Below are 15,134 nucleotides of genomic sequence, written 5' to 3' on the forward strand. Positions count from 1 at the left end.
TACCTTGTGAAATACTGTCTCTACAAAATGACACAATTACATGTCAAACGGGTGAAGCTCCTCCTTTCTTGTCAGAAAATGTTGACGTGTATCCAGGTAAGGTATTCTGCACGACTGCGCAAACTCTTGATCTTCAGCAGTTGTGGATTTATGGGGGAGAGAATAATGGACGAACTATATTTATTTAAATGAATGAAGGGGTAGTTTCTAAAGAAACTGTGGTGCTGCGTCGGTGGGGAAGTAGTATACAAAAATTTGGTTTATCAACGGAGTTGATAATGTAAATTGACCACCGTACAGAGATTCTCCGTACAGAGATTCTAAAAGCTGACGTTTCGAGCGTTAGCCCTTCGTCAGAGCGAATCCGAAGGGCTAAGGCTCGAAACGTCAGCTTTTAGAATCTCTGTACGGTGGTCAATTTACATTATCAACTCCGTTGATAAACCAAATTTTTGTATATTTATTTAAAATGGAGTGATAAATGATTCATGGAAAAATGAACACCTGTTAATCTTTTTCAACTCTTCCCTCTCCCCAACCAAACGCAAGAGAGAGTCTAAAGAGTCGATACAATACAACGAAGAATCGCAACTTCAAACAAGAGTAATTCGTTTCAGTTGTTATTATGCTAATCGAAATACATTTTTTGGTATGGGGATAATAAAGGGGATTGCTTGAACCCTTTGGAAATCCATACTTTGTTTCTTTAGTGAAGGTTTATAAGCGTTCTTGGAACTTTTAACTAATAGATGGTAACGAGGAGGGTGCAATATTCCTTATTCTGCGTGGGTCTGCTGGCCCTGGAAATTGCTTAAAGTGTCAAACGAAGCTACTGGGTGACCGCTCTGCTTCTGGATGACCCGTTGATAGGGAAAAGACGGACTTTTACAACAATGAAACCTAACTTCCTTCTTCTCCTCAACAACTTTAGGTTCCCGTGGGTTATTACGCGAGATATGGAAGAACACAAGACCGCCAACCGTATCAGCAGTTTTGGGACTAAATACGTCTGCCGAAGACTACCGCTCAGAGTTGATCGCTGAGGCGACTTCTCCGACCCAATCCTCTTTCGGCGAATATGCATCATTCAGTGAACGTATCCGAGGCTTCTTTGTTCCTCCTTCGGACAATAACTACACTTTTTACATTCAGGCAGACGACCAAGCCGAGTTGTACTTCAGTTTGAATGAATCAGCGTCTGCTAAGGTAAGGATGCCTATACCTGGGATTAGGTTTAATAAACGGGAGAATTGGCGTTGATTTAATTCCAGTTGTGCAGAAGAGAACTAATGCCCCGGTAAATAAATCATCTAGTGATATAACATAGATAGCAAAATTGTACATGCAATTAAATAATTTAGTATCCTCACAAGAACTTGATTGCTTTAAGTTAAGGCCCTGTAATACGGGCAACATTTTTCGTGCAACTTGTCGCGCAACAATGTTGCGTTGCAAATTGAGATGGTTTGTTGCGCGTATTACCACCTTCTTGCGCAACAAATTTTCAGTTGTTGCGCAAATGATATACACAGAGTAAAAAAGAGGTAATTCAGTGCAAAAGACTTAAAAAAAACCAGGCGTTATAATCGTTCAATGGTAAAAGAAAGCCTCATATAGCCAATCAAATGCTAGCCCTCGATGGCGCAATTTTTGCTTGATTACGTGATAAGCGTGCGTTCCTTCTGCTTTATCACGACGGGGTTTCTCGATATTTTTCACGTCTATTATTAAGTAATCACGTGATTTTTCTCGTGCAATTTTTTATAAATAAGTACTCGTAAATTTTTTCAAAGCCTTCAAACTGTTGTTCATCAAATTGCACTCGAAATCATGTGATTATCATATCAAATCGAAATCATATGATTATCATATGACAAGGACTTAGGTGTTGAGGTATAAAGGCCCGTCGTCAGAGCTGTGTGTTGAAATGAGGAAAGACTGCTCAGTTAATCGTTGTTTCGACTGCAAACATGAAAAATAGCCTATTCGGATATTTTATTGATAGTTTGTTAATAATTACACTCGCAGTAACGGCTTCATGATTTAGACGTTGTCCATTCAGGACGTAGATAAACGACCATAGCTTGCGTGGAGTTCTTCTAGTAGCTCAATGTGAAGAGCATGCGACTGATCGGTGTTTCGGAGGTCGTAGGTTTACGAATCCTGCCCAGTACTCTGACTTTTCAGTTGTCCTTTCACGCGTCGTCGGTGTTTGTACATGAGGTAGTTATAAAGCAAACAAATCTTGATTATGTTACGTGATATGATGACTGAATGCAATCCAAATGTTGTCAATAGGATTTTTAGGAAAATGAGATTGTAAATTACTGGACAGCTCTGGGGCCCCATGTTTCCAGGATCTTTTCATCGACAAATTGAAGTCGGACGACTAAAAACTAAGAACACTATGAAAATATTCATTTATCGATGGTGACTTGGGGATACGCAGAAGAAGTCTAAGAGCTCCTGCATGAGTCGAACCTACAACCCGATTTGCTAGTTCGGATGCGCCACCACTGAGCTATCGATAAATACAGAATCTCTTTCATTAAAATTAAGAACACTTTTTTTTTTAACCCATTCCTTTAGGCAAAAATTGCCTCCTGTTACAAGCCAACCACAAGCTGGACTGCATTCCGTGAACAGAAGTCAACAATGTTCTCCCTAAAGAAAGGAAAACGTTACTACATAGAGGCCTTGCACGTGCAGGATGGTGGAGATAGACACCTCAAGATCGGTGTGAAACTGCAAAAAACTCGTCATGTAAACTCACAGATTGGTTCGGCAATCAACGAAAAACAAGAAATAAGCATGACTTCAGTCCAACGCCCAGAAGTACAAGTGAGTCATTGGCAGATATGAATATGGCAACCGACCAAATTTGAAGCCAAGATGGCTAGATTTAAGCCATTTGTTGTCCTAATTTTTTAAGGACGGTTTCCGGATAAACGCGAATTACAATATCACTATCCAGTCATCTCGACGGAAGAATCTTTGACAAAAGGTAGAAGCGATCTTCGCACTTACCTGGACAAATTAAGCAACAATGAATGAGAGAACCGAAAACACCTTTGTAAAGATAAGACCTTTCTTGAGGATACGCAAAAAAGAACAGTTTCGCAATTGATATTTGGGTCTTAGGAACAGAAAGAATTGTCTTTGGAAAAAAGTTCCAGACTGGGAGGGATTCATCAGATCACACATACCCAGAGTTTTGACCGGGCCGGGATAGTTTTTTTTCCTCAGGACCCGTAACTGAAATATAACGTGCTGCTGAGTTTTGTAAAGAAGTCATTATTTTGTAGCATCGCCACGTTCCTGCGTTTTGAGGATATAAACGGGCAGCGAGCAGAGTCAGTGTTATCTAAAGTAAAACAAGACACACAATTTCCTTTCTAGGTGATCAATATTACGAGCTGGGATGATGGCAAGCTGTTTGAAGTTCAAGAAATTGAAGCTGTATCATGTTCGCAAAGTGAAGGTAACGAGGAAATCTTTTTCGATTATTGTTAATTTATATTTACTAACTGAAACGAGGAAAATTTAGAGGAAATTGCAAGGTTTGCTCCAGGCAAAGTGGTCCTATGCAGGATTAAGTATAACGTTAGCATCGCGAGTCATTGGAAATTTGTACAGGTGTACCAATACATCTGGCGTATTCTTTGAAGATCACAGTTCTTAAAAATCCTGGTCGCAAACTCACTTACGTGTAAACATCTGTTGCCGGTAAAATCCGTTCGCAGGTTCAATCCGCTTTTATCTAGGTTAAAAATTGGTGAACCTCATTTTACCTAGATTGAATACGCACTCAGATGAATTGAATATATTTCTTTGGAGCCTAAATAGAGCCTAGAGAAAAATTAGGGTCAGGTAAGGATTAGTTTTGGTTATTATACAGAGATATCAATTGACTTATACAATTCTAAAGCAAACTAGACGCTCGGTGAGCGTACACTGGGTTGCCTGTGGTATGCGCAGCGTTCCTGGCAATTTTTTCAAGTAGGGGGTCATTAAGACCATTTAAGGGGTCACTCAGAAGTCATACCAGCACAGGAGCCCATGACAAGCATTGCCTACCTGTGGTAGTGCAGTAACACAGCGCTTCATTCCATATTGTCAACTGAGCTGCGTTTTGTCTTCCAGGAGATTCAAGTTGTCCTTGCGAAATATGTAGCTCTAACAGTGCACGATATTGTTTAGGTATTGTGTATATCATTTTAGTATAAATACACAGGTGATTATACAAAATCGCGCGCTCTCATTGGCTCGCTATCTCGGATTATCAGCCGATAATCACCTCGACGGACAAAATGGCTGCCAGTAGTCGTTTTGCCATTGTGAGTGAAGATGATTTTCGCGTTGAAATGTTTTTTTTTTTCTCTCTCTTTTTTGAAATAATCACCTGTGTATTTATACTGAAACAATTATTCGCCTCAGGCGAAGTGACTATCGGTGAATATTCACCTCGACTTCGTCTCGGTGAATATTCACCGATAATGACTTCTCCTTCGGCGAATAATTGTTAAGTAGTGCAATGGTGGACGTCTTAGGTAAATAGCCCCCTGAGAAGACATGTGGTTACTAGCAAAGTAATGAACCCAGAAAGATTGAAGACAATAAAAGGGAATCGAGAAACATTGGCGTCTGGGTTGACATGTTGGTCATTTTCAAGTTCCTGCACAACTTCTTTTCACCACAAGTTCAAGCGTGCAGTCTGAGCATCTGACAGCTTTGTAATACAAAAGTTCACTGAAGTTAGTATCTGGATGGGTGACCTAAAAAATATACCACTTCGTATAACAGAAGCATTGGACCGAAAATTCTATTTTAACGCTAACAAATGCGAACTAAGCAAGGTACAGATTTTGTTAGCTTGCTTTATGCAAAACAAATATTGATGCAGAAGTAAATAAATATTGATACACAGTTTTTAGGAAGAGCAGAAGGAAGTTTTCAGGACGGTCGATCGAGAATTAAATATTTTGCCATCAGCAATAAAATTTACGACATGAAAACAACATTAATTTTGAACTGCGAATATAAAACGTTTACGATCAGCGACAAACATTTTGGGGAATTTTTTCTACGTTCGATTTGTTGTTATTGTACTTTTGGCTGCACAAGCAAATCGCAAAATCGAAAGTGACATCGAATTCAGCGGGCGCCGTGATCAAGTTACCGCGGCGTGTTTACTCGCGAAACAGTGAAGCATCTGTGTCAAATGATGGCAAGATAAAAGGTTTTTGTTTTCTTTTTCTTTCAAGTGTTATAAAGTTTGACAAGAAATGTGCGAATTCAACACAAAGATCACAATCGCCCAACTCTTGAGGTTGACCATTATTTCTGCAAAGTCAAAAATTTACTCTTTAAGACGAGGTTATTTGTCACACTTTATTATTCATCAGCGTCTCAATTTTTTGCTGATTTTGGGGCTCATTTTGTCGAACCTCAAGCACGCTTCCAACAGACCTGTTTATTTTCAACCCAGATATGCAAATTTGTTAAGATCGAAAATTAAACAACATGATATTAAAATTTAAAAAGGCTGGAAATATCGCAAAATCCTTTTTCAGCGAAAACTTTATTGAAACAAACAACATAGTTGCTATAAGAGGCAAAAACTCTTCCTATTTCAATTGCTTACGTGCAAACAAGAGACACAATCCGTGTCATAACGCATATGCAATATGCAATTAAATAAATTTCTGACAGTTCACATCAACCCTTTTCGAAAGAACCTTGACCGTAAATAATGAAGCAAAAAAGAGACAACAAGCTTTCATTCAAATAATTCTTCACTGTCACGTTTCCAAATTTTTCTTAACTTTGCAGAGTTTAGTACAAAACACCGGGAAATGTAATTTGCCAGACAGCTAAGATGCGACTTGAGCAAACACTGTGATGCATTCAAGGCGTTCGATTCCTTCAATGTGTGTTAAATTCATAAAAAAATTTACCATTTGAGTTCAGTGTTTTATATAACACCAATTAGTAAAATACTAGAAACAAAGCTCACTTGAGATCCAACGGCGAAAAATGAAGTGGTTGTCGAGGACCATTACTCGTCGCTTTAAAGATTCCAAATATTTACTTTTTTCAGCGCCTGTCTTGTTCATCCAATTGACGTTCCATTCTTGAGCTCCATGTGGGTATATTTTGTTTGAAGATCCACTAAAACGCCATTCGCGTTTCAATGACTTTCGATGCCATTGCGGGTTAATAATTAAATGTTCTCTTGTGTGCACCAGAGAAATCTACGCATTACCCCAGCCCCCTCAGACCTAACAAAATACACACAGAAGACTCTATGGACAAAGACACCACTTAGCAGGGGAGTGACAGGCAAGACTTTTCATGACACGGAAAAAAATAAAAATTTAAAAAACCAACAGATATTACCCATTTTTCGACTGGGATTGCTATACTGGGAACCCAGTAATAATGCAAAGAACGGTGTTGGATTGAGCATGTTCGTCGTTGTAGTGTCGTGGCGAAGACACAGGACTATAGATCTGGCCCCAGTTGGATAACTCAATTGGTTTTGCTAGTGTTTATCCGCTGGGTGGGTGATTTAAGCGATGGATAGCGCTATCCATCGTTTGAACAACTGGGGCCTGGAGAGTCTGAGTTCCGGTACCGGTAAGTGCATACTAAATTTCTTTATTCCCTTACTATGTCGAAATGTTGAGACTGAAGGAAGATTTGTTGAGGTGCGTAAGACAGAGCTTGAGTGAAATACTTTAATGGTGACTTTAAACTAGGTACTTTTCGTATTTATTTTGCAGACAACGCGACCAATTGTTCAGATGCGTTTTCCATAAATTATGGTGGAATAACAATTCCGCGCATGACTTTGAATAACATGACTGCTGGCAACCTTCAGTGCGCTCTCAACAACCTGACAGACATCAGGAATGAGGGGTTCGTTAACGTTACAGAAGTGAAGACTGCATTCAACGGTTCTACCTTTCGGATCACGTTTTACTTTAATAATCCCGATCGCACGAAGATGCTGCAGACCAATTCCCAAACGTCAAATATGACGACGAATGTTACAATCACTCGTTTGCAGAAAGGTATACACATATACCTTGCTTTTTCTTAAAATTTATTAGACTCCAATTATAGCAGCTTACGGATACCCTTGAGTCTTAAGGGTCTTCTGTGACTATTGCACATTAACTTGTTTCACCGCTGCTCTATTTATTCAAGCTATAATACTGTTAATCGATTATCATGATGTTGTTTCTAATTGTTTAACCTTGCAGGGATTCCCGGCAACTACTGGTTTAAGCTGTCAATGGGTGGTAGAACGTCAAACAAAATTCACATCGAAGCATCTGAAAACGATATAAAGCAACAACTACAAAACATGACGCTATGGTACTGCAATTATGGTACTCCATCTGAACGCGCCTACTATTACAATGGTTTTGAACGCCCTGCGCAAGACCCTGAGCGGGGTGAAAAAGTGGACAAACCGAGCCCATACTGTGGGCGATTTTCCTTGAAGAATCCTTTCGGTGGTAACCTTTTTTACAGCGGGAAGACAAAAGACCTTTCAGGACGAACTTTAAGTGGATACGACGTAGCAAGATACACACAGGTTAATTGAACAATAGTTCTTTGGATTTAAATAAACGAAGAGCGTTCTAAATCCTCAAATGAACGAAAAACTAAGCAGTTGGGAATAAGAGTTAACAATCCAGGACAGGCTCTGTCATCAATAAACGGAAATCGAGCCCATGGCTGTGTGTTTCCGCTGCTTATTGCTCTTGTATCAAGCTCGTGCACAAAAAACGTTTGAGACGATATGTTGATAATTCAAACTAATACCGTTAGTTTATCGCTCTCAACAACTTATTCTATCTTGGCATGATTTACGATAGTGAATTTTTCATAAAAGCATTAGGTCTCAGAATGAAGTCAATGTAGTTTTATAGAATTTTGTCATTGATTGGCATATTTAAATACATTCAATAATGTCACATGACGGTTATGTTCAAGGAACACTGAGAAAATTTTCTTAGAACTATACCATTCCATTCTCATTTTCAACGCTAGTCCTATTGTTACGTCTTTCACGAGTATCGGATTTTATTTTTGTTCCAAAAGAGTTGACTACTCGCTTCGAAATCGAGGGCTGAGACAATTTGAAAATGGTTTATGGAATGATTTTTTCGGATGCAGTCTCTTATTTTTCAATACTCTATTAACTCAAATACTCAGGGACGTTTTTTAAACTGTTACATTAACAATGTTGTTTTCTTATTAAATGATGCATTGAAGACCACCATACTCAGTTTGTAGTCGAACTTAGTATTAAACACAACTTAAAGAATATGTTAAGAAAGTTTTCAGGCTTTAATCGCAAAAATATAAGAAAACTCAGCTTCAACCCCAAAATTAGACCTTATAAAAAATAGTGCAAACAATGTGAGCTGACAACGCTCTTTGATGTCGGATGGATTTTAATATCGGCACCGTTGTTTATGTTTTGAAAGTAAGTCTTTGTAACCAACATTTTACGTAGTTCTTTCTTTTATTTTTGCAGTTGTGTTTCGCGTACAGAGGAAGAATTAAAAACACCATTAGTTTTTTGATCTCATACACGGATAAATCCGGCAGTGATAAGCAGTCTTCGCGTAGTTATGAGTTCGTTCCTATCCTTGATGACAAATGGCATTGGCTGTGCATGAACGTTTATGACAAGGTCTTAAATGACCACCAGCTCAGTAGCAGCGCTGATGAGCGTTTCAAGATGTATGTGGAACGCATAACCGTGGGTCGTGATTCTGGATCCGACCTGTTTATTGATGATCTTTACATCTGGCGGGATGCTGTTTCGGGTAGGTTTCCATTCAGAAACTGTAAATATGGTTGTTTATGAAAAGACGATCGTGATTCGATTACAATTTCACTAATTAATTCAAAAGTGTCCTCTGAAGTGTAGTCCTCAAGTACAGACCGAACGATCGACGAATTTGGAGTCGGAGTCGTAATCAGAAGCTCAGAGCGATACGATCTTGTGAAAATCAATCTGTCGGAGTCGAAAGCAGAATACCGATTTCGCTTATGACTCCGTCGCTTATGATCCTTTTAAAACTGCATTGTTTAAGTCGGAAGCAGAAGCGTAAGAATAAACCAATCACAATACTCGATTCCAAGCATTGTGATTGGTTGGTTCTTTCGCTTCTGCTTCCGACTCCGACAATCTAGTTTTCACTGGATCATAAGCGACGGAGTCACAAGCGGAGTCGGAAGAAAATGGGAACGTTCTGATTTTTCTGACTCCGATTCCGTCGAGCTTATGACTCCGCTTATGACTCCGATCTTTGATTTTCACTAGGTCATAAGCGCTCTTACGACGCCGACTACGACTCCGACTCCGTCGCCAGTGAAAACCAGCCTTTAGACTTACCTTATTGCCACAAACGGGTAGCAAATGTTTAGACTTAAAGGGACACTTTGTGTTGGATGGCAAAATTGGGCCTGTATCTAATAACGTGGATTCCTGGACATAAATGTTAACTCAAGGTGTGTAGTGATGGCGTAGTGGTGAGAGCTCTCTCCTCCCACCAATGTGGCCAGGGTTCGATTCCCAGACTCGGCGTCATATGTGGGTTGAGTTTGTTGGATCTCTACTCTGCACTGAGAGGTTTTTCTCCAGGTTCCCCGGTTTTCCCCTCTCCTCAAAAACCAACATTTGGTGGATTTGCGTTAATTTGTTAATTTCAATTATCAGTGTCCCCAATTCAATAGACCCATATCACTCAATGTCCAAACAAAAGATTTTGCCCGTCGAACCTCTCATTCAATGTGAGGCTGAACGGGCAAAGACAATGCAAAGACAAAGCCTTTATTCCCCAAGGACTCCAAAATGACCGCCGAGTGATAAAGGTGAATTAGTGCTACAGCGCGAGAAGATTTGACACTTAAATAAAGTTCCTTTTCTTTCCTTTTTTCTTCACTTCTGCTTACCGGGATGGCTCAGTCCCACGACAGAAATTTCGATATTTTGATACGAAAGTGGCGGATGAATTTCTGGTTGTGTAAGATGTCGCCAAAAACATATTGGTCTTCTTATTCTCCGCTCCGTAAACACTCTCCCATGTACCATCGTGATCTCGATTTTATTCTAGGGATTCTTTTTGGAGGCTCAAGACATTCAAACGTAATTGTTAGACTTACGAGAGAGCGGCCATGTTTAGGCGGTAATCTTAATTGAGTAACTTCATCTGCAAAGAAGTACTCTCAGAGTCAAATGGTAAGGAAAAATGGTAGCTACTTTTGCCAAATACGAGAGTGAGAGTATTTCTTCCATGACCCTGTAAGGACCTCTCATCTTCCCGGTTAAACTCTTGTCCCATATTATAATGAAGATTACTTATGGAAAGAAAACGTGATTTATGTCAGAAAAATGCCTCAGTTGGTACGGAAGGAGGGGGAAAGTCCGCCGTTCCCGTGATCATGATTATTTTGTTAGTCACCTGAAGTGAGACCTTGGAATGCACCGTTTATTTATGTTATTAATTATAATTTCTTGTCAATTTTCACCTTTTTTATTTGTTCTTAGTGCATAGAATGCTCCCTGCAGCTGAGCCTGGTGGTAACATCATCCAATCCATAAGTGTTCAAAAATTGGGACGCAGTGTTTGGTCTGTTTCACTGACACCCGCTTCCTGTGGGACTGGGATTGACTTATTCCAGATTGCTGGAGCAGAAGTGGTCAGCGGCAACGCATCATCTGATGAAGCTATGTTTCAACCGATCAACGGTTCAGAAAACACCAAGATACTGATATCACGTAAACAAGCTGCTTCTCCTCCGATTGGTGGAGTGTTTGACCTTCACCTTGAAAACGAGAAAATCAATGGTAATTCACAACGCATAATTCATTTCAGAATTTGTATTTTAATCACTCAATTGTGAGTTGTTGGTTTGGCTGTCAGTTGGAAGCAATTCAGCTGTAACAGGCCATTTCCGAGTGTTGAAAGTGAGCATTTTTCAAAGCGTATTAGATTTTTTCATATTTAAAAGAAAAGCGTTTATCATAATAACTGCTCTGCCCTGATGATCACAATCAAAACAACTCGTAACTGGCATGTTTTTATTTGGTGCCACCATTAAGATTAAAAGAGTTTTAAAAAACACATAACAGATTATTTTATTTCACTTTTTTTTTTAATTCTTTCCTGTTTGTTTCCTTATTCTTCTTGTATTTATTTGCTGGAAGATCTTTTTGGACCTGACGAACTCTTATCATGTTTAACCGATTAAAGGAAAAACACAATTTAAGCAAAATGATCTTCCTGTATGTGATTTTAGTACTCACAGATCGTATTAATACCCTGACAAGTTGAGGCCTAGTTTGACCATCGAATTGTTTCTATCAATAACAAACTATAGTCTGTGGTGTCATCCACTCAAATGTATGAGTACTCCTTGTATCTCGTCCATCAATATATTTGGTCGGTATACTGATACCAGGATTATATAAACCTCGGAACGACATTACCTAGTATTGATAATGAATTTTTTTGGTTTATTTGTCCTCAAGACATCCCTGCAAGCGTGTCGGCATACGAACTGAAGTCCATTCTCGAAAGCAACTTCAATATTGGGAAGGTCAGCGTCAGTAAAGAGGGAACATGCGCCGAAGCGAAATGGACAGTAGAGTGGGCGACAACTGGGGGCGATCAACCTGCTTTGGAAGTCAATGGAACCGGACTGACAGGAAACATGGTCTCAGTCAAAGCCAGGACAATCAGTAATGGTGGACTGTTTTTGAGGCCAATCCCCGGGGATATGCTGAGGGTAGCAGAAACCAAGCCACAGGTCAAACCGAATTTCTCCTAACTTTTGTGTTTTCTTTTCAGTTTCTTTTCACCGCGCACCGGTGGCTCAGTTGGTTGAGCATCGGGTTGTCATTCGGGAGATCGCGGGTTCGAACCCCGGTCGGACCAATACTCAGGGCCTTTAAATAACTGAGGAGAAAGTGCTGCCCTCGTGATTTTATCTGCAAATGGTTAGACTTTCTAGTCTTCTCAGATAACGACTATAAACCGTAGGCCCCGTCTCATAAATCATAAGTTCCCTGTGGGACGTTAAAGAACCCACACACTATTCGATAAGAGTATGGGATGTAGTCCCCGGTGTTGTGGCTGTCCTGTTCTCTCCAGCAAGTGTCCGGATTGGCATTGATGTCTCTAAAAGGGCTTACGGTGTATGAGGCCATCAAAGAAGAAACAGGCAGAAGCCAAAAAGGGACTTTGCCTAGTGTTGGAACATTTAAATGTAGACCACTTTTTAGGTTATGGAGTGAGCAGCCTTTTTGCTAGCTCTTGTCAAATTGTATGTGATGCTGGCGCGTTTAGGCAAGACAAACGAAAGGCGGATAGGTCGTGTCACCGCATGTTGTGCTTAAGCTTTCACTGGCGTGAACTGCAAGCGTGAGCTGAGTTGAAGATGGATTGGGACCTCTTTGGCAAATATTCAAGAGATAATTAAATAAACCGTCTCGGGAGAAGCTTTACATTTGATAGTGCCGGAGTATCAAATCGGATGTGCGTCCTCAAGAGATTTAAGTGGATGGAGGGGGAGGGTTTAAGCGACTCACTGAGGCTTATAAATAAACCGTTTTATAATACTCTATGATTATATTTGGTTGTTGCCCTAAATCATCTTACAGAGTCAATGCAAGGAAGGATTTGTAAAATTCTTGTGATTCGACCTACTTTAACTCTGTGCCCTTCATATCTGGACCTCCTAGGAAGCTTTTCGCGCATCACTGTTTCACATACTCAGCAGAAGAACTCTCATTGGCACTGGTCGCAAACAGCGGGGTAGATAGCTTTCGGTGCCGTAACTAAGTGGTTAAGGCAATGGGGAACCCGCATTTTTGTCAGTTAAAACGATCTTCGTACAGCCATAAGAACATCATTTAGGCAAATGAATAATCAAGCATTATTTTCGCGACATCATCTGTAACAAAACTATAATCCAAGCAATTTCATTTCTCCTATTTCTCTCAGGTCACAGTATTAGTAGACAGTATTCCATCAAGCTGTGTTGGAAGATCATGCTCTTTCACATTTTCATCTTCTGCTACACCATCTCTTGCCTTGGTATCACCTCTCAAGGGGAGCTCTGGAACGGAAATAACCCTTAGCGGAAGTCATTTCAGCGTCAACGTATCAGAGGTAAACGTTGTTATTGGTGGAAGCGTATGCCAGGTGACAAGTTCCAATTTAACTACTATAAAGTGCACCGCCGGACAATCAAGTGGTGGTTCGCATGAGATCATCGTCAAGATACACAATAAGGGTTTCGCGAAGCCCTTAAGTAGCAATGTTGCTTACACTTGTAAAGTAAATGTCAGCGGAATACACCCTAATCAAGGGAGTGTTGGAGGAGGAACGCTTGTTGCTATTCGAGGTGATGGCTTCGGAGAAACATCCAGTGATACTCAAGTGAAAGTAGGCGGTTCCATTTGCAAGGTAGGGAACGTCAGTTTGACTGAGATATTCTGTATTACGTCACCTCATGCAGCAGGCCAAACCAGCATTGATGTCATGGTTAGAGGGGAAGTTGGATCATTGAAGAATGCATTCGTGTATGAATCAAATCTATCACCATCGATTTCATCACTTAGTATCTCAGAGGGACGCGTGAGCGGTGGAGAGGAGTTAGTTATAAAGGGGACTGGATTTGGCGTCTCAAAACCATCTATTGATATAGGCTCTAATCTTTGTGAAGTGAGACTTCACAATGATTCGCTGATAAAATGCACAACGCCTGCAAGTCCACCAGGGTTGTATGACGTGTTACTCTTCGTCGATGGCAAAGGGTACGCTGTGCTTGCCGACTCAGCAAGTAGTACCAGGCCCCCTCAGTTTAAGTACGTTTTGGAAGTGACTGACATCTCCCCAAGGATCGGCTCTATATTTGGGGGAACGTTTGTAACTGTGACAGGTCACGGATTCAGCGATAACACATCAGAGGTTACAGTTAACATGGGCCATGTTCCTTGTCATGTCCTCTCCAGCACAAGCAGTAAAATAGTTTGTGAGACTGATGCCTCTTCTAAAGTGTACAAAGTGGACAATAGCGGAAGTCACCCAGGTAAGATTATGACTATTTCAACATTTCCATCAGAATTTTGACTTTAAATTTTCATGGCCACTTGAGAGAGCCGTACGACTAGAGTTGAAATTTTGGGATTTGGTAGACAATACTAAGACGAAACTGTCAGCATTTTTTTAAAAAGATCTATCAAACAGCATTTCATTTATTATCAAAATAGAAGAAAATCGACGTTTTTTCCATTTGCGAAAAACCTGTCTGACAGATTTAATTATTTATTTCTATGCATGATTATTGTTTCTCGCTAAGAAAATCCTCAAAATTTTACGATGGGGTCATACGGCTAGTTTTTGAGAAAAAGGCCTTGAAATGTGTAGTTTTCAGTCTGTCCCCCAGGAGCTCGGTCACTATTTTTAGTATTTTCCCCTGATTTGCATTTATTTGTCAGCTAAAATTACATTTTACATCAATTGCAGTGACTAACAATTCAGAAGAGACATCCTTTTGCTTTAATTTACAGATTTCAAAATCGTGATCTTTTTCTTCGGAAATAGAGATTACTTCATGGAAAGCGCGTGCGTACGGGATTTTCACACGAGTTGGTGAAGTATCTGAAATCGAACGAGTGAGCGCAGCGAACGAGTGAGATTTCTGATACAAAACCAACGAGTGTGAAAATCCCGTCAAAGACATGTTTTTCTGTTGTTCGTTTGAGACGGTACTGTAATGACTGCGATTATCGAGAAAAAGCCCGCGACAATTAAACCGTGGTTTGGGATTGGACGAAACGATTTTTTCTCGTGTGAGAAACTCCTTTGGCCTCTCTGATTGGTCGCGATCGAAGTAAAATCCGAAACGCTTTTTCACACAGAAAAATTTGATGCGAAAATCTCAGTATATATAAAATAAACTGCAGTAAACCACCTTAGGATGTGAAATATCAGAGCATCTGTTGATCCGTTGGAGAGAGTTATTTGTATAGGTCATCACCGTTTTGGGATGAATAGTGATGTTTTATTTATTTTGTTTCTGTTTTTGGCTTGAAGCGA

The 15,134-nt window shown here is 40.1% G+C and overlaps 1 protein-coding gene across 2 annotated transcripts in view; it reads left to right on the forward strand.

Annotated features, from left to right (window-relative positions):
- Positions 1-15,134, forward strand: part of LOC138007013 (fibrocystin-L-like) — an 86,202-nt gene that overhangs the window by 15,404 nt on the left and 55,664 nt on the right. For both annotated transcript variants that reach the window (XM_068853679.1, XM_068853680.1), the window contains 10 exons: positions 1-96; positions 932-1,206; positions 2,590-2,841; positions 3,400-3,481; positions 6,786-7,076; positions 7,269-7,606; positions 8,555-8,849; positions 10,577-10,876; positions 11,561-11,838; positions 13,035-14,124. The exon at positions 1-96 is cut by the window's left edge and continues 3 nt beyond it. In XM_068853679.1, coding sequence (XP_068709780.1) covers positions 1-96; positions 932-1,206; positions 2,590-2,841; positions 3,400-3,481; positions 6,786-7,076; positions 7,269-7,606; positions 8,555-8,849; positions 10,577-10,876; positions 11,561-11,838; positions 13,035-14,124 — 3,297 coding nt within the window. The remainder of the gene's footprint in view (positions 97-931; positions 1,207-2,589; positions 2,842-3,399; positions 3,482-6,785; positions 7,077-7,268; positions 7,607-8,554; positions 8,850-10,576; positions 10,877-11,560; positions 11,839-13,034; positions 14,125-15,134) is intronic.

This window comes from Montipora foliosa, chromosome 6 (assembly GCF_036669935.1).
Source record: "Montipora foliosa isolate CH-2021 chromosome 6, ASM3666993v2, whole genome shotgun sequence".
NCBI lineage: Eukaryota > Metazoa > Cnidaria > Anthozoa > Scleractinia > Acroporidae > Montipora > Montipora foliosa.